The sequence below is a fragment of the Tursiops truncatus genome, chromosome 20 (genome assembly GCF_011762595.2).
Source record: "Tursiops truncatus isolate mTurTru1 chromosome 20, mTurTru1.mat.Y, whole genome shotgun sequence".
In the NCBI taxonomy this organism is placed as follows: domain Eukaryota; kingdom Metazoa; phylum Chordata; class Mammalia; order Artiodactyla; family Delphinidae; genus Tursiops; species Tursiops truncatus.
The window spans coordinates 9448364-9470867 of NC_047053.1; the positions used below are offsets into that span (position 1 = coordinate 9448364).

The following is a 22504-nucleotide window of genomic DNA, read 5'->3' on the forward strand; positions in this document are numbered from 1 at the left end:
TAAAAATAGAACTACCATATGACCCAGCAATCCCACTACTGGGCATATACCCTGAGAAACCATAATTCAAAAAGCTACATGTACCACAATATTCATTGCAGCACTATTTACAATAACTAGGACTTTGAAGCAACCTAAATGTCCATCGACAGATGAATGGATAAAGAAGATGTGGCACATATATACAATGGAATATTACTCAGCCATAAAAAGGAACGAAATTGAGTTATTTGTAGTGAGGTGGATGGACCTAGAGTCTGTCGTACAGAGTGAAGTAAGTCAGAAAGAGAAAAACAAATACCGTATGCTAATGCATATATATGGAATTTTACAAAGCGGTACTGATGAACCTAGTGGCAGGGCAGGAAAAAAGATGCAGATGTAGAGAACGGACTTGAGGGCACAGGGTGGGGGAAGGGGAAGCTGGGATGAAGTGAGAGTAGCATTGACATATATACACTACCAAATGTAAAATGGATGGCTAGTGGGAAGCATAAGGAGATCAGCTCCATGCTTTGTGATGACCTAGAGGGGTGGGATAGGGAGGGTGGGAGGGAGGGGATATGGGGATAATGGGGATATATGTATACATATAGCTGATTCACTTTGTTGTACAGCAGAAACGAACACAACATTGTAAAGCATTTATACTCCAATAAAGATGTGGAAAAAAAATGCTGTTGTGTGCAGCTCAAAACAGAGGGAGGTTTAAAAAAAACAACAAAAAAAGACTCTTTACCCTGCAGTTGACAGAAACACAACTCAAACTGGTTCACATAATCAAAAGTTTCCAAGGACTGATAAGGCTTCAGGCATAGCTGGATCTACACGTTCAAATGATGTCATCAAGGCTTAGTCTTGTGAATTCCTTAGCAGTCCAGTGGTTAGGACTCTGCGCTTCCACTGCCAAGGGCCCAGCTTCAATTCCTGGTCAGGGAACTAAGATCCCAAAAGTGGGGGGAGGGGGGCGCGGGGGGGGACTTAGTCTCTCTCCATCTCCTGACTGGTCTTTCCTCTGGATTTTCTTCACTCTCCAGCAGGCAGGTGACGATATGCCACCAGCAACTGCAGCAGCGCAACAAAAACAGGAATTCTTTGACCTCAGATTGCCAACAAGAACCAGAAGTTGGTTCCCATGGGACTGGCTTGGACCACGTGGCCACTGCTGAATCAAACATGGAGGCCAGGGGGATGGATGCTTTAATCAATGAGACCTCAGTGGTGGTCTCAACTGGAAGATGGTTCAATAAACAGACATTAACAAGAAGAAACAAAAGGATAATGAACCTCCACCACCATCTTTAGTTTCTTTCCAGGAGGAGCTCTCCCTATGGGACTAATAGGGCATCATACACTGGCTTAGTGTGTCCTCGGTTACAAAATGTTTCTCACCCTCACCTTGACTCTTTTTTTTTTTTTTTTTTTTGGCCACCCCACGCGGCTTGCAGGATCTTAGTTCCCCAACCAGGGATCGAACCCAGGCCGCAGGCAGTGAGGGGTGCTGAGTCCTATTCACTGGACCGCCAGGGAACTCCCTAACCCATTTAATCCTCACCACCTGCCCGCGAGCCGAGGGCATACCTTGGCTGTATACCCTTTGTAGAGATGAGGCAACTGAGACAGAGACATTAAGGGGCTTGGCTAAGTCACAAAGCAGGTAAGGAGCAGACCGAGGTTCTGTGGAGAGGTGTGTGCAGAAAAAGAGGAAACACACTGAGCCCAGGCAACGTCCTCTGTGTGTCAAGCTCCCCCACCTCCTCCACCACATCCTCCCCATTTGCCTGCGTCTCTGCTGCGGCCCCGTGTCTCCTGCCTCTGTCGCTTATCATCAGCTACTGCCAGCTTCACCACACCTCCTCCTCGACCTTTGCTCCGGGCTTGTTTTTCCCTCTGGACCGGGGAACCCCGGGCTCACTTTCAATTGCTGCCTGTCCTTTCCAACAGCCTCAGCATGTGCACGGGAAAGTGCGCCCGCTTCGTGGGGCTCTCCCTCATCCCCCTCTCCCTGATCTGCATTGTGGCCAACGCCCTCCTGCTAGTGCCCAACGGTCAGATCACCTGGACCAAGGACCACCTCAGCTTGCAAGTCTGGCTCATGGCTGGCTTCATCGGCGGGGGCCTGATGGTGAGAGGGCTGGCCAGGGCACACGGGCCAGGGGGCTGGGTGCCACTCTCCGGGGTCCTGAACAGGAGGGAGAGGGAGTGAGGGAAAAGGATGGCTGCCCGGGAAGGGATGGCGGTAGCTTGGGGGGGAACCGGAGCCTGCCCAGGCTGCCCCCAAACACTGAGCACTCTGTAGGGGAGGTTCTCAGCCCCAGGGTCCTGAGCTGAATGTCTGAGGGGGATGAGAAGGAAGGAGCCTTACTGCTCGAAACTCTTCCCTCCTGGGTAGGGAGTATGTCCTACCAGCCCCTCGCCATCCCCACTGCTGAGCAGATGCTGGAAACACCTCATTACAGGGGTTGAGGCAGAAGGAACAGCTGGTTCCATGGGAGGTTATCAGGTTAAGACAATAATGGGCTTGGTGCGGGTGTGGTTTACAGTGACAGTATCTGGAGCCAGGGAGCGATGTCGCACATCAGTCTTTCTACCTATCAACTCGGTGTCACTTCCCCCATTTCCATGTCCCTTCACTCTCCACCCAGGTTTCTGGATGCCCACTGTGCGCTGGGCACTAAGGACAAACTCAGAACTCGGGTCAGTATGGTGGAGAAGGGGTCCCCGTGGCTTCCTGGAGACTAGGATCTGTCAGGAGAAGTTGGGGAAGGGGAGACACAGACTTCCTGGACTTTCTAACCCCCATTCGCCACCCCCCTCCCCACTCAGGGAACTTTTTTGTTGTTTTGTTTGTTTGTGCACCGCGTGGCATGCAAGTTCTTGGTTCCCCCACAAGGGACTGAAACCGTGCCCACTGGCTTAACCGCTGGACCGCCAGGGAAGTCCCTAGGGGAACTTTTTGGAAGGTCAAGCGATTTAACATCTTTATGGCATGAAGATAAAAGATCTACCCGGCACGGTTCCCCACTTCTCAGGATGGCTGACTGATGAAATTCTCAGGGGGATGCCTCACCTTTGTCTCTTTCACTGGCCACAAGTCTGTTAGCTAATGGGGCCACCTCTTCTCCTTTACCCAACAATCCCCTCTTACCCATCCAGGTCTTTCCTCCTACTTCCCCCACCCATGGATTTATGGCTGTTGGACTCCATGCCATACCTCTGACCTCAACCCTCTCTGAGACGTCACACTCCTCCCAACCCCACCCTCTCCGCCGCTGTCACATCACACCCCTCCTCCAGCCCAAACCACCACCACCTCCCCACGATCTTACTTGCCTGCTTCTGGGGAGACCCCCAAGGATGCCCCCCCAATATGCTCATTCCCAGCTTCCCTCCGGCCTCCATGCTCTCAGCCACCCTGGAGAAGGTTCTCAAGTGTATTCACAGTTACTGCTATACCACAGGGACACAGGCGAGGGCCCTGCACTCCCTGAAGCAGGTGTTTCTGCTGGAGAGACACACAGTATCAAGGAAGCAAAAATGTATGCCCCACAGGAGGAAGGGCTGCCTGTTTCATTGGCTGCTGTGTGCCAGGCGCCTAGGCCTGGATCAACAGGCACTGGATTAATAGCGAATGAACAAAGTAAACAGACGAGTGAGATGATCTCAGATAAAAGTAGGGACCATCAAGAAAACAAAGCAGGATGCTGTGTAAAGAGCTCCTGAGGCAAGGTGGTGGTGGGGGGGCACTTTTTATAGCATTTTCAAGGAAGGCCTTGATGAGGTGACTTCTGAACTGAGACCCAAAAGACAAAAAGAAGGAATCAGCATGACAGACAGGTGAGTACAAAGTGTAAGGCAGGAATAGGCCTGCATATCTCAGGGCTAGAGAGGCTGCCAATCGGAGGAGGGCAGAGGCCAGAGCACCTACACCCTTGAAAGGCACAGTGAGGAATTTGAATTTTATTATAAGTGCACAGAAAACTATTGAAGGACTTTTTACCTTTTTAGAAAGTCATACAGACAAATGCCCAGATCCTTAATATATAGCTCAGTGAATTTTTATAAAAGGAACACACCCATGTTCTGGGCACTCAGATCAAGATGTGGGTCATTACAAGAACCCCAGACATGCCTCCCACCAAGCCCTACCCCACACCGACAAGGGCCTCGCTATCCTGACTTCTATCCCAGAGGTTAGTTTTGTCTGGTTAGCACTTTATATAAATGGAATCATACAGAGTGGACACTTTTGTTCTGGTTTATCGAGGTCAACATTATGTTTGTAAGTTTCCTCCATATTGTTACACAGTGCTGTAGTTTACTATTTCTAATATTTACACAATTATTTCCATTGTGTAAGTATTACTACAATTTATTTAAACATTCTACTGTTGATGGACATTTGGATAGTTCCCAACTCGGGTTTATTCTAAATAATGCTCTATAAACATTCCTGTAAATGTCTTTAGGTGAATGTACGTTTGCATTTCTGTTGGATAGATACCTAGGAGTAAAACTGCTGATTCTTAAGGTATGCAAATGTTCAGTGCTAACAGATATTACCAAAGAGTTGTCTGAAGTACTTATACCAATTGTATTCCCACCAGCAAAGGATGAGAGTTCTAGTTGCTCCATATCCCGCTGGATACGGCTGGCTGCTGGGTGGTGAGTAAACAGTCGGAGGTCAGCACTGTGTGCAGAAAGACCAGACTGAGGTCACTACAGTTGTCCAGGGGAGATGATAGTGGCTTAGATGAGGCCAGTGGCCATGGAGATGGAGAAAATTAAACAGACTCGAGCTATAAACTCAGTGCTTCCTCCTGCCTTTTCAATTACCCTTCTCTTTTCAATGAGACGAGATAGCAGAGAGCAAGACAGACGAGTTCAGACAACAAAAGGAAACACTTTGGCTGGAAAAGTAAAGATCAAGGACTTCCCTGGTGGTCCAGTGGCTAAGACTCCGTGCTCCCAATGCAGGGGGCCCGGGTTCCATCCCTGGTCGGGGAACTAAGATCCCACATGCCGCAACTAAAGATCCCGCATGCTGCAACTAAGATCTGGTGCAGCCAAATAAATCAGTAAATATTCTTTTAAAAATCACAAACAGGGCTTCGCTGGTGGCACAGTGGTTAAGAATCCGCCTGCCAATGCAGGGGACACAATGCAGGGTTCGATCCCTGGTCTGGGAAGATCCCACATGCTGCAGAACAACTAAGCCCTGTGCGCTACAACTACTGAGCCTGTGCTCTAGAGCCCGTGAGCCACAACTACTGAGCCCGCGTGCTGCAAGTACTGAAGCCCACGTGCCTAGAGCCCGTGCTCCACAACAAGAGAAGCCACCGCAGTAAGAAGCCCGCGCATCTCAACAAAGAGTAGACCCCACTCGTGGCAACTAGAGAAACCCTGTGCGCAGGAACAAAGACCCAACACAGCCAAATATAAATAAATAAATTTATATTAAAAAAAACACAAACAGAGAGGTCGTTTGAAATTGGTAAATCCAAATTCCAGGTGTCTTTGGATCCAGGAGCTTCTGAGTAAGTGATGTAAACAGAAAGGCTAAGCAAGGGGGCCAGCATTGGCCCTAGACCTGCCATGAGACATGGAAGAGGGAAGAGTGTCTGGTGGAAAGTTCATTCAACTCTGCAGGTGTTTCTGTAAGGTTGCTGTGGATGATATAATGGAACTAAAACTCTCAGCCCCTCCTTTGGAGAAGATCAAAATGCCACCTTGTTGGTGTGTGCCAGACAAGGAAGACAGGGAGGCACAGATCCAGAGAGCTGTGGAATTCCAGAGATGGGAAGACAGGCAAAGAACCTGGTCTGGTGCAACAAAGTTAAGGCTGGAGCCAAAAGTGAGACGCCTCGAACGCCTTCCTGGAGTTCAGTCTTGATAGGCTACCCTTTGAGGAGACCCTAAAGGATTGGATCGGGAAAAGACCAGTTGAAAGCTAAGTTTAATCTGGCGGTAGCAATGTAGTATGGAATGTGAGTTGGCACAGGGCAAGAGATACAAAAATCTAGTAGGGAGGCTGAGCACATCCTTCTCATGGGAGGTGATTGGGGATTGACCGTGGGGAAGAAAAAAGGACTGACAGATTCAAGAGCCATTGAAGGAAAACTCCCAAAGACTTGAGGTCTGGCTAGGTGTGAAAGATTCAAGTTTTTAGGCTGGGGTGACCTGCAGGATATTTCCACTGATGGAAACAAGAAAGCCAAAGGGAGATGAATTGGGGGGAACAAATTGTGAGATTAGTATGAGGCTGGATGAACTTAAGCTAAAACCAAGACATTCAAACGAACATACCCTTCAGGCAGTTAGATTTGAATTTGGAGGCATCAATTTAGGAGACAACAATTGTTAGAGGAAGCAGCTGATGCCCTGGAAGGGGATGGGCTCTCTGAGGAGGGCCACGGGAGAAAGAAAGACAAAGAGGATCAAGGCTGTATCTTGGGGACTCCTACTCTTCCCATCAGAGTCTTACATGCTCCTCCACCCTCCATCATAACCCCAGTTCACCAGGCATTCCAACACCACTATTCCTTCCTGCCGCTGAGGGACTCTATAGTTATTGACCATTTACTCTGAGCAAGTCTTGACATCAAGGCAACCTGTTATTTCATTAAATCCTGAGAACAGCCCATTTTACAGAGGACAAAACTGAGACCCAGAGAGATGAATCAATTCACGGAGTGTGAAGTGAGCACAAGGTTGGCATTAAACCCAGGACTCCTGACTCCCATTCAGTTGGGCACCTACTGTATGCTGAGATTTATGGGGGATATAATGATATTGCGCCCTATCCTCCTGGAGGCTACAATCTGGACAGAGATAAGTAGGCACATAAATATAGATAAATTTAAAGCAGAGCCCCACAGTGCTCCAGGAGAAGTAGAGATAAGATCTCCCTATAGTCCAAATGGCTGAAGGCATCACAGGAAGCTTACCTCGTCACAATACGGGGTAAGTGCTGATCCAAGTTGGGGACCTGGATGACTCGCTATCACATCGACTCTGATCCCACAGGTACTGTGTCCAGGAATTTCCGCCGTCCGGGCAGGGGGCAAAGGCTGTTGTGGTGCAGGCTGCTGTGGGAATCGCTGCAGGGTAAGATGCAAATTAAGACGGCACTCAGCATACGTCTTTGAATCTGTCTTCGAAGAATCACACCTAAACGCCTCCACAGAATTCCCAGCTTCACGAGGTCCTCTGCAGAGTCCTAGGCTCCATCTTACCGCTCCCTCGCACCCGCACATCTTAGGCTTCAGTGGGCCTGACCGGAGGGAACTACAATCCCCATGAACCTCCGCGGCCAGTGGCTCTTAGAATTAGCCGAACTCCAAGCCCTGGAGTTTGACGGGAAATGTATTTTTAACGAGACTGGCTAGAGCTCGGTAACAAAGCGGGGGGCGGGGGGAGCTAGGCGCGCTTTGCCCACGAGTGGGGCGGGGACGGCCCAACTCACCTCTCCTCGCACTCTGTATCCAGATGCTGCGATCGGTCTTCTGCTCGGCGTTCGGGATGCTTGGTGCCATCTACTGCCTCTCGGTATCAGGAGCCGGGCTCCGAATTGGACCGCGATGCTTAATGCACGGCTCCTGGGACTACCACTTCCAACACACCGCGTAAGGCTCAGCCTGTATTCGCGCCCCCGCCCCCATTCTCTGCTACTGCCCACCTGCCTTTCCCACGTGGACCGAGAAACCTAGGTGGGATTCGGCTTCGAGACAGCTTCCTCCACGTGGGCCGAACGAGTCCTTTGCATATCCCCCTCGGCGCCTGCGCGGGGCGGGGAGCCCCGAGGGGGGCGCGCTCCTCGTGACCTCCTTCTCTCACGTGACCCTGCCCCGCCCGCAGAGGCTCCTATCTGCTCAACCGCACTCAGTGGAGCTCGTGCGCGCAGCCGCCACGTGTGGTCTATTGGAACGTGACACTCTTCTCGCTGCTGGTGGCCGCCTCGTGCCTGGAGATTTTGCTGTGTGGGGTGCAGCTGGTGAACGCGTCCATTGGTGTCTTCTGCGGCGATTGTCGGAAGAAGGAGGTGGGACTGTGTGGGATGGAGCTGTCGAGGAAATCTATTTGCTACATGACTAAGTCCTCACTTTTTTTCCGCAGGGCGCCCCTCACTGAGGCTCCACGGACCTAGTCCGTCGCTCCTGGACACCCGCCTGGCCCGCCCCCGCCCTGGAATAAACTATTTAGAGCTCTCTTCCGCGTCTCAGATTGTGCCCTTTACAAGGAGTGTCCGAAGGTCTCCATATACACCGTGGCTTGGGGCTCTCGTGTTTGGGACCCTTGCACCCCTCTTGTTATTTCCTTAATAAATAGTTATTGAACTATTAGTGCACTGGAAATACTGTGTAAACAAGACAGGCAAGTTCTGTGCTCTTAAAGAATTTAACATTCCAGGGGTAGAAGATGGGCAATTTTTAAAAGAGGCAATAGATTATTTTAATTGGTGATAAGCACTTTTTAAAAACACGGAGAAAAAAAAAACACGGAGGTAGTGGGATAGATATTGACTGATGGATGGACTTTTTTAATAAGATAAAGTCCAAGAAAGAGAAATTGGAGCTGAAATCTGGTGGATGGGCTAACCATCTGGACAGTTGGGGGATTCCAGGCAGAGAGGGCAGCAAGGACGAAGACCCTCAATGGGACTCAGTATACAGAAAAGCCACTGTTTGAGTTTTGGCGCAGCAGGGAAGGAAAACTATGGAAAAGACATCTTAGCCTCGTAAGTTCTAGAAAATGAAACCTTAACACGATATAGCATTGTCACCTCCTAATTTGGTAGAAATTTCTTGATCTGGGGTCACTGGTGGTTCAGAAAGGAAACAACCTGGTCTCTTAATGGGGACGATGTGTCTGCAGAGGCTCACAGAAAGGCAGGGACTTCCTTAACTTGTACGCAAAATTGTGTTTAAGTGTGTCTTTTCTGAACTATGGGTCGGTAACTTTCAGTAGCTTGCCATGGACTCCTGAAACCAAATCCTAATTGGGCCTGGCCCAATGCTAGGTTAGGAGGAAGATGGGGCTACGCAGTTTCCCACCCCTAAAACAAGAGAGACCAAAGCCAAGACAGAGAAGCTTTAATAGCGGAGGTGGGACTAGGCTTGGGCTGGGAGAGGGCGGCGACGGTGTCAGCTGCGGCAGCAGAAAAAGCGCGCGTCGTTAACAGCGGTGTCATCGCGGAGGCCTCCAGGCCGCTCGATCTTGGTCTGCAAGCCGCACACTCCTTTAGGGCAAGGCTCACTCCAGTTTCCAAAGTCTCCCCAGAACAGACCGGGCCCCTGCAGCTCCGTGCTGTCGGAGCAGCGGAAGCGCACGTTGTTCGCAGCCGTGTTGTCCCCGGGGGTCACGGGTGCCTCCACGCGAAGCGAGAAAGCCACCAGGAAGCCGCCGCCGGGACACCACAGCGGCTCACTCCACGCGCCCCACCTGCGAGGAAAGCAGAGACGCGCGGTCTCCGCGGGCGCCCTCACCCACCTCCAGCCGGACCCAGGCCTCGGGGCTTCCCAGTCAGGTGCTCCAGTCACCTGACCTCCACCGAGGTGCGGAGCTGGGAGTCTCCCACCCGCTTCCCAGGTCTAAACCTCCCCACAGCGCTGGAGGAACCTGCCTATCGGTAGGGGATGCGTGTAATGGAGAGTAAGGGGCATACACCGACCCTAGGGGATGCTCGGCCCCTGCCCCCCACCTTCCAGACTGGGACTCCACCACGTGCGTGTTGAGCTCCGCATTCCCGCGCGCGCAGTGCAGCCGGATTCCGTTCAGAGCCGTGTCGTCGCCAGTAATGCCTTGGGGTGGCTCCATCTGGGCGGCGGAGGACGAGTCAGAAGACTGCCATCCTCTGCTTGGGGTCCCCACCGAGACCTAGGCCTGAGCCCCTACCTTGAGTGAGAACCCGCTGGCGAAGAATCTGTCAGGACACATCTCTGGCCAGGCCCAGTCGCCCCAGGCCCCCCCGTTGGTCACCTCGATGACCAATGTGTAGCCGCTGGACGCATCTGCTCTTGCACGCCCGAAGCACGTCGCCCACAGCAGCAGAAGCAGCTTGGCTCCCGCGCCCCGCTCCATCCCGCAGCCTCTGTGAGCCCAGGCCCTTTGTGCAGGTGTATACCACCTTTGCCCTAAGAGGGCTCCGACTGCGGAAGGGCCACCTGGATTAAGTGACACTCAAAACTAATCCGTTCCGGAAGCCTACAAACTTGTTTCTCAGCTCAGGGAGACTGACGCTCCCAGCGCCAGAGGAGGAGGGTTTAAATAACCACCAACCTACCGAACGTTTACAGACTATAGGCCACGAATCGTGGTTAGCGTTTTGCTGGCATGTTTTATTTAATCCACACAACAATTTTAGGAGGTGAGAATTACCATTCCTATTCTGCCAGTGAGGGAACTAGGGCTGCGAAATTGCAAGCGACTTGCCTAAGGTCACAGTCAGCAAGCCAGGGAACATTCCAGCACTAGGAAATGGGGAACCCACGGCTAGGGATGGAAGTGATGGTTCCAGAATCCCACTGGACAGGGACCCCAGGGAACTCCAGGATGTGAGGGAGCATCGAAGTGAGACAGGGCAAGAATCCATGAACTGTGGGAGCTGGGAAGCATCTTGTGAGTGATTGGGGCCCCGACTCCTTGAGAATCTGGGACATTCCTTCCCCTCAAAAGAAAATGTACACAGAGACAGGAACAGTTTTAAAAAGTTTATGGACAGGGAACTGAGAACAGGAGACGACGCTATTTCTTTCGTCGCTTCCTGTAGCCTTTCCCTCCATGTTTTTCCCCCTGTGACCACCAGGGGGACTCCTAATTAAAAACAAAAAATTGTTGTGGGGAGTACCACCCCTGATTTGCCTGCCCTTCATACAACACATTCCTTTGTCTATTCAATATTACTTATTTAGAAATAATGTGTTTGGGCCCAGGCAATATTCTAAATGCTAAATAGAGCAGCCACCAAGAAAAGGCCCCTGTCTTCATCAGAGCTCACATTCCAGTGGGGGAGACAGATGATAAATTCTCCAATGGACCCTGAGCTCTGTGAAGGCACATTTGTCTTCATGGGGCCTAGTACAGGGCCTGGCATGTGGAGGTAGTTAATAAAGGTTGGTTTGATGAATGATTGAGGAATCAATTTGGAGATTAAAAAAAGTAAACTACAAAAATGTAAAAGGTGACAGCCTAAACTATATAATTGAGACCTCAGGCATCCAGATTAAGATAAGGTCCCCTGGGCTTCCCTGGTGGCACAGTGGTTGAGAATCCGCCTGCCAATGCAGGGGACACGGGTTCGAGCCCTGGTCCGGGAAGATCCCACATGCCGCGGAGCAACTAAGCCCGTGCGCCACAACTACTGAGCCTGCGCTCTAGAGCCCGCGAGCCACAACTGCTGAGCCCTCGTGCCACAACTACTGTAGCCCGCGCGCCTAGAGCCCGTGCTCCACAACAAGAGAAGCCACCACAATGAGAAGCCCGCGCACCGCAACAAAGAGTAGCACCGGCTCACCGCAACGAGAGAAAGCCCGCGCGCAGCAACGAAGACCCAACGCCGCCAAAAAATAAATAAATTTATAAAATAAAAAATAATAATAAGATAAGGTCCCCTGGGGACAGGATAGAGAATTTAGAAGAGGGTGTTCTCTGAATCCCAGGTGCCCCATGCTTGAACTTAAAAGGTAAGATTTATGGAGCAGCTGTAGTAAGCTTTTCCATTTACAGTGTTTGCACATACGATATCAGTTAATCCTCACATGAAGCCTGCAAAAGAACATATTATCCTCAATGTACAGTGGAGGGAACTCAGGCCCAGAGTCAACTTAGGGTCCACCATTGCTCAGTGGGGGAACTGGTTCTGACCTCAGCCTCACCTCACAATAACCAGCCTTCCTCTTACTACAACCTGGCCTTACAGGGAAGGGAAATGTAGCGACGTGTCACTGCTACCGAATCCCCCAAATCCTCTTCATTGATTCCCTCTCTCCTCAGATGCTGCCCTCTGGGGCAAAGGGCACAGGGGAGAGGGACTTAGTAGGTTAATTATTAACCCTTTGCGCCTCAGGCACTGCGGCTTCTCTCCCCTCCTGGAGGCGAAGGGACAAGGCCTGGCGAGGGGCTGGTGAGGGGGCGGTGGTCCCTGCAGCAGCCATGCGGGTCGCACTGCCTCAGCCGGTCCCTCGGCGCTGCTTGCGCAGTGCGATTCCTCTTGCTGTCTTCACACTACTGCTTGTTTATCTCTGGGCTCGGAGCCTCCGTGAGTACCCCTTCCCTCACCTGCTCTGGGAGGAACCGGGGAATCCAGGCCCTTGAGACCTAAGGTCTTTCCTCAAGCCCTCGTTGTTCTGTTTCACTTCCCTCAGGTGCCCTCTCAGGCTGCAGATCTGGGGCCCAGTCCTGCATTGCCAGGGAACCGCCTCCTTTCCAGGTATGCTCCCGGAAGGGCTGGGACTGGGAGCTCCAGGTAGGACCCTGAGCAGGGGGAAGTGCACCAGGCTGAGGATCCGATGAAGGGCAGGCCCTCCTCCTCCTCTCCCTTCTCCCGTCAGAAGCTGAGAATACAGCAAGAGGGACACCATCTAGATTTTAGGAATAATTTCTTCAGAGCCCAACTGGGCTGCTTGGCGAACCCAGCAAGCTAGGGCTTCTGCTCCCACTCCGTTCCCCTCCTATCTCACCCCCAGGTCCGGCAACAGTCGGGACCCTTGGAGGCCCCGGAACGGGAAGAGCCTCAGTGTCTGGGCCCTCAGGGGATGCTGGGCCGCATGATGAGGCCGTTCCGCGCCAGTCTGAACCCGGAAAGGGATGTGGAGTTGTCGCAGTACCTGGCAGGATGGAGGGAGCTAGTCCGGTGAGTGGTCTCTCCCCCAACCCCATCCAGTCCCCGCCTCTTTGTGGCTCCATCGCCCTCTCTCAAACCTTCCTACCCTTCCCACCATCACACACAGGTTCCTAATTCCCCTCGGCTCCATCTTCGCCTTCGCCACAAGCGAGGCCTCCGCCAAAGTGACAGCCCTCGAGGCTCTGGTGCACGGCCCAGAGGCCGCGCACTACACGTCGCTGGCGACCATGGTGGCGTGGGAGCGGCCCGGGATCGCCCCACGACTCTCGGCCGGGTGCCCGGGCTCAATGACGATGCTCTTGCTGCACCGTGCGCTACGCTGGTCCCAGCTCTGCCTCCACCGGGTGGCTACCGGGATGCGCGGAGGCCCGGACGCTGGCGCTCAGTGCAGCGACGCCTACGGCACGGCCCTGGCTCCGCACCACCCCTGGTTCGTCCGTCAGGCCGCTCACCTCGCATTCCTCGCCTTCCCGAGTCGCGGCCGCTTGCTCGAGCTGGCGTGTCCGGGTTCCAAAGAGGCGGAGGCGCGGAACGCGCTGGTCCGGGCCGCGCGCACCCTAGAGGACGTCTACAACCGTACTCAGGGCTTGTTGGCCGACGGCGGCCTGCTCGAGCTGGCCTGACGCCTACTGGCCGGAGGAAGGAAGCGCCCTGGGGAGGGGTCGGTGCAGCTCCAGGTTGAGCCCTTGGCCCCGCCTCCCGGTGCCGGGGGCGTGGTCTCCATATACCCCGCTTCCTTGGTGACGTCACCACCCCGGAGGCTCACCTTGATAGGGGTGGGTTTTTTAGACCCTGCCTCTATCCGCAATCTCCGGGAGAAGGGAGGAGCTGTGGGGAATAAAAAGTATTCTTTGGGACTTCCCTGGTGGCAGTGGTTGAGAATTCGCCTGCCAATGCAGGGGACCCGGGTTTGAGCCCTGGTCCGAAAGATCCCACATGCAGCGGAGCAACTAAGCCCGTGAGCCACAACTACTGAGCCTGTGCTCTAGAGCAGCGAACCACAAGTACTGAGCCCACAGACCTAGAGCCCTTGCTCGGCAACAAGAGAAGCCACCGCAGTGAGAAGCCTGCACGGCAAGGAAGAGTAGCCCCTGCTCGCCGCAAGTAGAGAAAAGCCCGTGCACAGCAACGAAGACCCAACGCAGCCTAAAATAAATAAATAAATAAATAAATAAATAAATAAATAAATAAATAAATAAATAAATAGATTTAAAGAAAAGTATTCTTTGGTAGCCGTCGATTTAGGGCGTTTTGTGTGATGACAGCAGGCGCTTAAGGGAAGCAGGAAAAAATAGATGTGGGAAGATGCGTCATCCCTGTTTCCGGCCGCCGAGAGACTCATGCTACCCCTGGCCTATGTCAACCACTCCTACAGCTTCAGTTGCCAACTACGTGCCAAGTCTCCAGACCAGACCTGTCCCCTGAGCTGCAGCCCCCATAAAGCAAACTCTTTCCCGGACACCTCCACAGACACCACAAATGCAACACATCCAACACGAATCCAGTCACCTCCTCCCAGAACTGCACCTCTTCTTGTGTTTCCTATCTCAATAAATGACACCCTTTCCTGTCAACTACCCAAGGCTAAAACCTGTGCGTCTTGCCTCACACCAAGCAGGTGCTCAGCTCAGTAATGTATGTTTATTAAATGACTCCACTCCCACAATAGTAAAGTTACACACTGATAATTCCCAAATTATAACTCCAACCCACTTTCCCCTGGACTCCAGAATACTATATATCACTTCCTTATTCCACATCTCCACTTGGATTTCAACTAGAGATAGCAAACTTAACAAGTCCAAAACTGAGCTTCCAATATTCTCTCCTCCCAAAATACTCCACAGTCCTCGCTAGCTCAGCAAACGACAATTCCATTCTTCCAAGTCCTTAAGCCAAAATCCTTGCAGTCATCCTGACTCTTTGGTTTCTCTTTCATCGTACCCACCTCCAAGCAGTCAGAATCTATTTCTCACTATCTCCACTGCTACCAACCTTGTCAAGTCAACTTCATCTATCACCTGGATTATTGCAATAGCCTCCTAATTGTTTCTCTCTTCCATACTTTGCGTCCCTACAGTGTATTTTCAATAGAGCAGCCAAAGTGATCTTTAAAATATAAAGCATATCATGTCACTTCCCTGCTCAAAACTTTCCAATGGCTTCCTATTGCAGGAAATTTTCTGGATCATATTTTCAGTTGAGAATGATGAAAAGCTTCTCAAAGGCCCTATGTGATCTGATTGCACTAGCCAAACTGACCTCATCAATATTCATTGAATATGTCAGGCATGATCCTGCCTCATGACTTTGCACTTGATCTTCCCTCTGTCCAGAATGCTTTTCCCCAAAATATACAAATGACTTCCCTCCTTCCTTCTGGTCTTTATTTAAATGTCTCTCCAGTGAGACCTTCCCTGCTTATTCTTTCTAAAATTTCAACACACACACACACACACACACACACACACACACACACACACACACACACATCTTCCTATCTCCCTTCTTTGCTTTTTCTTCTTAATATGATTCACTACTTAACATGCTGTATATTGCACTTACTTTTTTGTCTCCCTTAATACATGTAAGTTCCATGGGGCTAGGAATTTCTGTCTACTTTGTTCCCTGATGTACTTCCAGTGCCTCAAACTGTGCCTGGCACCCAGTAGACATTCAACAGCTTTTGTTGAATGAATGTATGAGCACTAAAAATAGTTCAGATGGCTGGAGACAAGAGTGTCAAAAAGAAAAGAGGGGATTGCACAACAAAGTAAATGTACTTCATGCTACTGAATTGTACACCAAAAATGGTTAAAATGCTAAATTTTATGTTATTTATATTTTATTACAATAAAAAATTTAGAAGTAAATAAGAGATGTGATTCCAGACAGGTGGGCAGGAGTGAGTACATGAAGGGCCTTATAAACTATGTTACAGAGACAGGACTTTATCTTGAGAGTTAGTTTTAAGTGGGGGATTGTCTGGATCATATTTTCAATTCAAAACACCAGCTCCAGGGATTCTCTGGTGGTCCAGTGGTTAAGAATCCATCTTGCAATGCAGGGGACTCTGGTTCAATCCCTGGTCAGCGAACTAAGATCCCACATGCCGCGGGGCAACTAAACCCACGTGCTGCAACTACAGAGCCTACCCGCCACAACTAATGAGCCCCTGTGCTCTGGAATCCGTGCATTCTGGAGCCTGCACACCACAATTAGAGAGAAGACCACGCACCACAACGAAAGATCCTGCGTGACACAACTAAGACCCTACGTGGCAAATAAATAAATACTTAAAAAAAAAAAAAAACCAGCTCCAGCTGCAGTATGTAGAAATAGTATGGCAGGTTCATAGGAGGACTACTCCACACAGTAACAGCAAAATACACATTCTTCTCAAGCGCACATGCAACATTCTCCAGGATGGACCATAGGGTAGGCCACAAAAAAGTCTCAATTAATTTAAAAAGGTTGAAGTCACAAAATATTCTCCAACTAAACTGGAGTGAAATTAGAAATCAATAGCAAAAGGGAATTTAGAAAATTCACAAGTATGTGAATTTTCCTAACCAACCACTGGGTCAAAGAAGAAATCACAGGGAAAATATTTTGAGGTTAGTGAAAATGAAAACAAAACATACCAAAACTTGGGATACAGCATAAGCAGTGCTCAGAAGGAAATGTGTAGCTATGAATGCCTATATTAAAAATGAAGAAAGATCTCAAATCAACAGCTTAACCTTCTACCTTAATAAACTAGAAAAAGAAAAGCAGGGAATTCCCTGGCAGTCCAGTGGTTAGGACTCCCCGCTTCCACTGCATGGGGCCTGGGTTCAGTCCTTGCTTGAGGAACTAAGATCCTGCAAGCCACGTGTCACAGCTGAAAAGAAAAAAGAAAAGAAAAGAAAAAGGAGAGCAAACTAAATCTAAAGAAAGCAGAAGGAAGGAAATAATAAAGATTAGGGTGTAAATAAATGAAATAGAAAACAGAAAAACAATAGAATCAACTAAAACAAAAGTTGGCTCTTTGAAAAGACCACTAAGATTGACGAACCTTTAGCTAGACTGACCAAGAAAAAGAGAGAGAAGACTCAAATTACTAAAATCAAAAATGAAAGAGGGGATGCTGTGGAGCAACTAAGCCCATGCACCACAACTACTGAGCCTACACTCTAGAGCCTGTGAGCCACAACTACTGAGCCTGTGTGCTGCCACTACTGAAGCCTGTGTGCCTAGAGCCTGTGCTCCACAACAAGAGAAGCCATCACAATGAGAAGCCCGCACACCACAACGAAGAGTAGCCCCCGCTCGCCACAACTAGAGAAAGCACACACGCAGCAATGAAGACCCAATGCAGCCAAAAAAAAAAGAGTTTAGGGCTTCCCTGGTGGCGCAGTGGTTGAGAGTCCGCCTGCCGATGCAGGGGACACAGGTTCGTGCCCTGGTCCGGGAGGATCCCACATGCCGCGGAGCGGCTGGGCCCATGAGCCATGGCTGCTGAGCCTGTGCGTCCGGAGTCTGTGCTCCGCAACGGGAGAGGCCACAACAGTGAGAGGCCCGCATACCGCAAAAAAAAAAAAAAAAAAAAAAAAAAAAAAAAGAGTTTATAGAAGAAAATACAAAAGAGTATTAAAAAAAAAAATGAGGGACTTCTCTGGTAGCGCAGTGGTTAAGAATCCGCCAGCCAATGCAGGGGACACAGGTTCGAGCCCTGGTCCAGGAAGATCCCACATGCCGCAGATCAACTAGGCCTGAGTGCCACAACTACTGAGCCTGCGCTGTAGAGCCTGCAAGCCACAACTACTGAGCCCGCATGCCACGATTACTGCAGCCTGCGTGTCTAGAGCCTGTGCTCCGCAACAAACAAAAGCCGCTGCAATGAGAAGCCCGCGCACCACAACGAAGAGTAGCCCCCGCTCGCCACAACTAGAGAAAGCCCGCGCACAGCAACAAAGACCCAACACAGCCAATAAATAAATTAATTAAAAAAAAAAAAGAAGAAAGAAAGAGGGGGTGTTCCCTGATGGCCTAATGGTTAGGATTCCAGGCTTTCACTTCTGTGGCCCGGGTTCAATCCCTGGTCAGGAACTGAGATCCTGAAAAAAAAAAAAAAAAAAGAGGAAACATTACTAACGATCTTACAGAAATAAAAAGTATTATAAGGAAATACTGTAAACAACTGTAGGCCAATAAAGTAGATAACCTAAATGAAATGGACAAATTCCTAAAAAGACACACACTACCAAACCTGACTCAAGAATAAATACAAAATCTGGGGCTTCCCTGGTGGTGCAGTGATTAAGAATCTGCCTGCCAATGCAGGGGACACAGGTTCGAGCCCTCATCTGGGAAGATCCCACATGTCGCGGAGCAACTAAGCTGCAACTAAAAAAAAGCCCATACGCAGCAATGAAAACCCAATGCAGCCGAAAATAAATAAATTAATTAATTTTTAAAAAAAGAAAAGAAAGTGAGAAGACAGTCCATGGAATGGGAGAAAATATATGCAAATTGTATGTCTGATAAAGGTGTAGTATGTAGAATATAAAAAGAACAATTAGGATTATGGGATTAACAGATGCAAAGTACTATACATAAAATAGATAAACAACAAGGATTTACTGTACAGCACAGGGAGCTATACTCATATATCTTGTAATAGCCTATAAGGGAAATATATATATATATCTTAATCACTTTGCTATACACCTGAAACTAACACAATATTGTAAATCAACTATACTTCAATTTTTTAAAAAGTTTGATGTTGGGAGTTCCCTAGTGACCGAGTGGTTAGGATTCTGGGCTTTCACTGCAGGGGCCCGGGGTTTAGTCCCTGGTGGGGGAACTAGGATCCCACAAGCCGCGCGATGCGGCAAAAGAAAAAAAAAGAAAAGAAAAAGTTTGATGCTTTGCTCGTGAAGGGAAAAAAAAAAACCCCGCATAACTCAACAATAAAAAGATAACCCAATTTTAAAACAGGCAAAGGACTTAAATAAGTATTTTTCAAAAGAAGATATACAAATGGTCAATCAGCGCATGAAAATATGTTCAATGTCACTCATCACAGGGAAAAGCAAAAACAACAACAACAACAACAACCCCACAAGATATCACTTCACACCCACTAGGATGGGTAAAATTTAAAATGCACCACAAGAATTAGGAAGTGGAGAAATCGGAATCCTCATTCATGGCTGGTGAGGATGTAAAACGAGGCAGCTGCTGTGGAAAAGCTGTCAGTTCCTTAAAATGTTAAACAAAAATTTACTAAATGACCTAACAATTTCACTCCTAGTATATACGCCTAAGTATATACCTAAGAAAAACGAAAACATAGTGCGGTCATTCTAAATCGGAGACGCTCAAGTCTATCCTGAAGCCTCTTTGAATCGCAACTCCGATCAGTCCCGCGTATACCGATAGGAACGTAGTTTTTCCAGACGGTTTGGATCTGTTTGTTGTTTGGGTTTTTTTGTTTGTTTGTTTCTTGTTTCTTTGTTTGCCACCCACGCTGCCATCAAGCTCTCACGGTCGCAAAGAAGGTTCACTACACATTTCTTTTCCTTTCTGCCGTCAACCGTGGCGCGGCTTCGCCCCCAGAAGGCCTCAGAGCACGACTAAAGAGGGTGACGGAGCGCTTTACGACAGTTGCTTTGTGGCCGTACCGGAGGAGGAAGATGGCGGCCGCCTTAGTAGCTGCTCGGGGAGCGCGGCCAGCACCAGCCTGGGGGCCTGAGGCCATTACCCCCGACTGGGAAAACCGAGAAGTCTCAACAGGGGTAAGGAAGGACTCGGCGTTCACGAGATATGCACAGGGATTGAAGCGATGGAAAGATAAGGCTGGAGTGGGTTGGGAGAACTGGAGGGGCGGGGAAGAGAGGTGGTCTGTGTGATGCTGTCAGGCAGGGGAAGGGTATCCTAAGGACGCAGGAGTGGTGTGGGAGGAGGTGGAAGGTAGGCTGAAGCGTGGAATTCTGGAATCTTGCAGGACGAAAGCTTAAGGTCAGGGTGGGCCTTTGGGAACTTGAAGATTGAATTTCTGGTATTCTGCGGGTTATTGAGAACCCCATGAGATTTGACGATGTGTTGGTGGCGCACGACTTTTCTTATACTCTAGGGACTGGATAGACGGATCATTAAGGTTTGTGTATGCTGGAGAATATGGAGAGGCCCAGGCTCACCCCTTTCTCCTCTTTCTCCAGACCACTATCATGGCCGTGCAATTTGAAGGGGGCGTGGTTCTAGGAGCCGACTCCAGAACAACCACTGGGTGAGCTCAGGACAGATCTGTGAAAGGTCTTCTTCCCGTCTTTCCCTTCCTTCCTTCCTTGCCTGCCAGCCCATCCTTACCCTCCATAGACTACTGTGGGAAGGGAGGTTTCGCCCCTCCCGGGAGATAAGGATTTGTTCCAGCTTCTACTGCTTCGTAGTTCTCTTCACCTTTTGGTGAACTTCTTGCAAAAGTTTGTTCTCCAGCCTGCTTCAGTTTAGATGAGAACTAACAGGAAATACTGGAATTCCTGTTGAGGGAGTGGATGGTAAAAGATGAAAGTGGGAGACAGGTGGGGTCCTTCCCTCACTATTCTGCTATCCTGCAGGTCGTACATCGCCAATCGAGTGACTGACAAGCTGACCCCTATTCACGACCGTATTTTTTGCTGCCGCTCAGGCTCAGCAGCTGATACCCAGGCAGTAGCTGACGCAGTCACTTATCAGCTTGGTTTCCACAGGTACTTGTGGGCATTGGGGGAGCAAGTATCTGAAAGGAGTTGGGACCTGAGGAGCGGAATAGTCTGACTTCCAGGTCCTGACACTGCCTTCCCTATGACTTCCTTCACCCTCTAGCATCGAGCTGAATGAGCCTCCGCTGGTACACACGGCAGCCAGCCTCTTTAAGGAGATGTGTTACCGATACCGAGAAGACCTGATGGCAGGAATCATCATTGCGGGCTGGGACCCCCAAGAAGGGGGGCAGGTCAGATACCACCACCCCGAGAACATTGGAACCATGCCTTTCATTCTCTCCCCACCGCAGGCATTTTCTAGTTCTCTTTCCAGTCTCTACATCACTTACTATTAACTTTTCACATACCAGTTCCGCAGTGGACAGGCGAACATATGTGTGTTGTGGGGAGGGTACAAATGGTGACACTCTTCTCCTCCCTCCGTCTGGCAGGTGTATTCGGTACCCATGGGGGGTATGATGGTAAGACAGTCCTTTGCCATCGGGGGCTCCGGGAGTTCCTATATCTATGGCTATGTCGATGCTACCTACCGGGAGGGCATGACCAAGGAAGAATGTCTGCAATTCACTGCCAATGGTGAGAACTGCGGCTTCTGGGTCTGTGAGCATAAATCCCCATACTCGAGCCAGGCCAGCATTCCTCTTTCCTTGCCACGATCCCAGCATCTGACTCCAATCCCAACTCTCTTCTTTTCTCCACAGCTCTCGCTTTGGCCATGGAGCGGGATGGCTCCAGCGGAGGGGTGATCCGCCTGGCAGCCATTGCAGAATCAGGGGTAGAGCGGCAGGTACTTTTGGGAGACCAGATTCCCAAATTCACCATTGCCACTTTACCACATCCCTGAATCCTAGGATTCTAAGATACAACAAGAGACATCCCATACTGATGACAAAATTCAATAAATAGTTTGTCAGTGAGAACCTGTGTGCTTTGGGGTTCTTTTCTTAACCTCAAGCCTGAACTTCTCTGGCCCATTTCTGTTTGTATAAACCACTGCCCTGAGGGAGCTGGAGAGGACCCTTCTCCAGGCCATCATGCCCCACACTTTCGTTACCATATCCAGGTCTCTGTGACACTAGTGTGGTTGGTGTAGGGGCTCCCAACAAATGACCCACTCCCCTCCCTGTTTAAGCCTAAGGGGGAACTCAGAATTCTGAGAGAGACTGGAGTCACCTCCCCTCAGCCTGCCTCCTGCCTCCTGGGAGGCTACTGGCCCTAAAGTCAGAAGGACTCCACATGTCCGACCCAGGTTCACAGTCCCCTCTCTTCACAGTCACCTCTGTCACCTCATCTTGTCAGAAGCAGCAGTGTGACTTCTTTGGCTTTCGGGAGGAAGTTGGACCTTGGTGCACATGGAGTTTAAGTTTGACCTTGAGTGGGAGAGGGCGGCCACTGGGAGTGCTGTGGGTTGGCTCCAGAAGCCACCATTCCCATGGGGAGGTGATGGGAAGTTACCTTTCAGCCCCACGGATGAGAAACTGAGAGCTGGCTCTGGCCCCTGCAAGACGGTCCCCACTCCAGCCAAGTGCTCATTGACAGTGACCGACAGTCTTGCCCTAATCTACATTTCTCCAGTCTATGGATAAGGGAACTGTGGAAGCCACATTTGAAAACCTGGTTCTAGAATATAATCCTACCCTGGAGGATTTCGGGGGGTACAGAGGAGGCTTCCTAAGGAGTTGGTGAGGTCCTGAATTAAGTGAAGAAGGATCTTTCACCCCAAATGTGTGTCTCAAAAGAACCAATGCGGAACTTTTGATTTTCTGCAAAACCTGTTCTCCCGGTCCTCCCTGTCTCAAGGCATCTTTGATTCCTCTTTCCCTTGTACTCCAAAATCCTGAGAACTCTCCATCCCTCAACAGAAAGGCCTTTCCTGGCCACTTGAATTTTAAGAAACCACCCTCCTCCACCC

General features: G+C 50.0%; 4 protein-coding genes across 6 annotated transcripts; 3 read left to right on the top strand and 1 right to left on the bottom strand.

The window, feature by feature from the left end:
- Nucleotides 1-1812: 1812 nt before the first annotated feature.
- Nucleotides 1813-8342, top strand: TM4SF5 (transmembrane 4 L six family member 5). 2 transcript variants are annotated; one of them, XM_004330263.4, is made up of 5 exons: nt 1815-2125; nt 7027-7107; nt 7489-7625; nt 7858-8041; nt 8116-8342. In XM_004330263.4, the coding sequence occupies exons 1-5, from the start codon at nt 1952-1954 to the stop codon at nt 8128-8130; spliced, it is 591 nt and encodes a 196-aa protein (XP_004330311.1). In that variant the 5' UTR covers nt 1815-1951; the 3' UTR covers nt 8131-8342. The 2 variants fall into 2 exon arrangements, with proteins under 2 accessions (XP_019782369.1, XP_004330311.1); XM_019926810.3 differs by lacking the exon at nt 7027-7107 and having other exon boundaries at nt 1813-2125.
- A 733-nt stretch (nt 8343-9075) lies between these two features.
- On the bottom strand, nt 9076-10080 carry VMO1 (vitelline membrane outer layer 1 homolog). Of its 2 annotated transcripts, XM_033848396.2 has the most exons (3): nt 9895-10080; nt 9701-9816; nt 9076-9441 (listed from the first exon to the last, which is right to left on the bottom strand). In XM_033848396.2, exons 1-3 carry the CDS (start codon nt 10078-10080, stop codon nt 9144-9146), a joined length of 600 nt encoding a protein of 199 aa, XP_033704287.1. In that variant the 3' UTR covers nt 9076-9143. The 2 variants fall into 2 exon arrangements, with proteins under 2 accessions (XP_033704287.1, XP_033704288.1); XM_033848397.2 differs by lacking the exon at nt 9701-9816 and having other exon boundaries at nt 9288-9441.
- Nucleotides 10081-12150: 2070 nt separating this feature from the next.
- Nucleotides 12151-13698, top strand: GLTPD2 (glycolipid transfer protein domain containing 2). The gene is given in 5 exon segments (XM_033848398.2): nt 12151-12259; nt 12262-12359; nt 12362-12427; nt 12684-12850; nt 12948-13698. Coding segments are annotated over 5 exon segments (957 nt in total). The 3' UTR covers nt 13465-13698.
- A 5773-nt stretch (nt 13699-19471) lies between these two features.
- PSMB6 (proteasome 20S subunit beta 6) lies at nt 19472-21512 on the top strand. The gene is made up of 6 exons (XM_033848395.2): nt 19472-19626; nt 20050-20117; nt 20446-20577; nt 20693-20822; nt 21024-21168; nt 21294-21512. Exons 1-6 carry the CDS (start codon nt 19525-19527, stop codon nt 21434-21436), a joined length of 720 nt encoding a protein of 239 aa, XP_033704286.1. The 5' UTR covers nt 19472-19524; the 3' UTR covers nt 21437-21512.
- The last annotated feature ends 992 nt before the right edge of the window (nt 21513-22504 follow it).

Bases quoted from the DNA above. Each gene is read 5' to 3' on its own strand.
- PSMB6 (XM_033848395.2), top strand. From the start codon at position 19,525: ATGGCGGCCGCCTTAGTAGCTGCTCGGGGAGCGCGGCCAGCACCAGCC. The intron at 20,823-21,023 runs GTCAGATACCAC...TCCGTCTGGCAG, and splicing joins ACCCCCAAGAAGGGGGGCAG to GTGTATTCGGTACCCATGGG. The intron at 21,169-21,293 runs GTGAGAACTGCG...TTTTCTCCACAG, and splicing joins TCTGCAATTCACTGCCAATG to CTCTCGCTTTGGCCATGGAG.
- TM4SF5 (XM_004330263.4), top strand. From the start codon at position 1,952: ATGTGCACGGGAAAGTGCGCCCGCTTCGTGGGGCTCTCCCTCATCCCC. The intron at 2,126-7,026 runs GTGAGAGGGCTG...CTGATCCCACAG, and splicing joins TCATCGGCGGGGGCCTGATG to GTACTGTGTCCAGGAATTTC. The intron at 7,108-7,488 runs GTAAGATGCAAA...CTCTGTATCCAG, and splicing joins GCTGTGGGAATCGCTGCAGG to ATGCTGCGATCGGTCTTCTG.
- VMO1 (XM_033848396.2), bottom strand. From the start codon at position 10,080: ATGGAGCGGGGCGCGGGAGCCAAGCTGCTTCTGCTGCTGTGGGCGACG. The intron at 9,817-9,894 runs GTAGGGGCTCAG...TCCGCCGCCCAG, and splicing joins CCAGCGGGTTCTCACTCAAG to ATGGAGCCACCCCAAGGCAT. The intron at 9,442-9,700 runs GTGGGGGGCAGG...CTTTCCTCGCAG, and splicing joins GTGGAGTCCCAGTCTGGAAG to GTGGGGCGCGTGGAGTGAGC.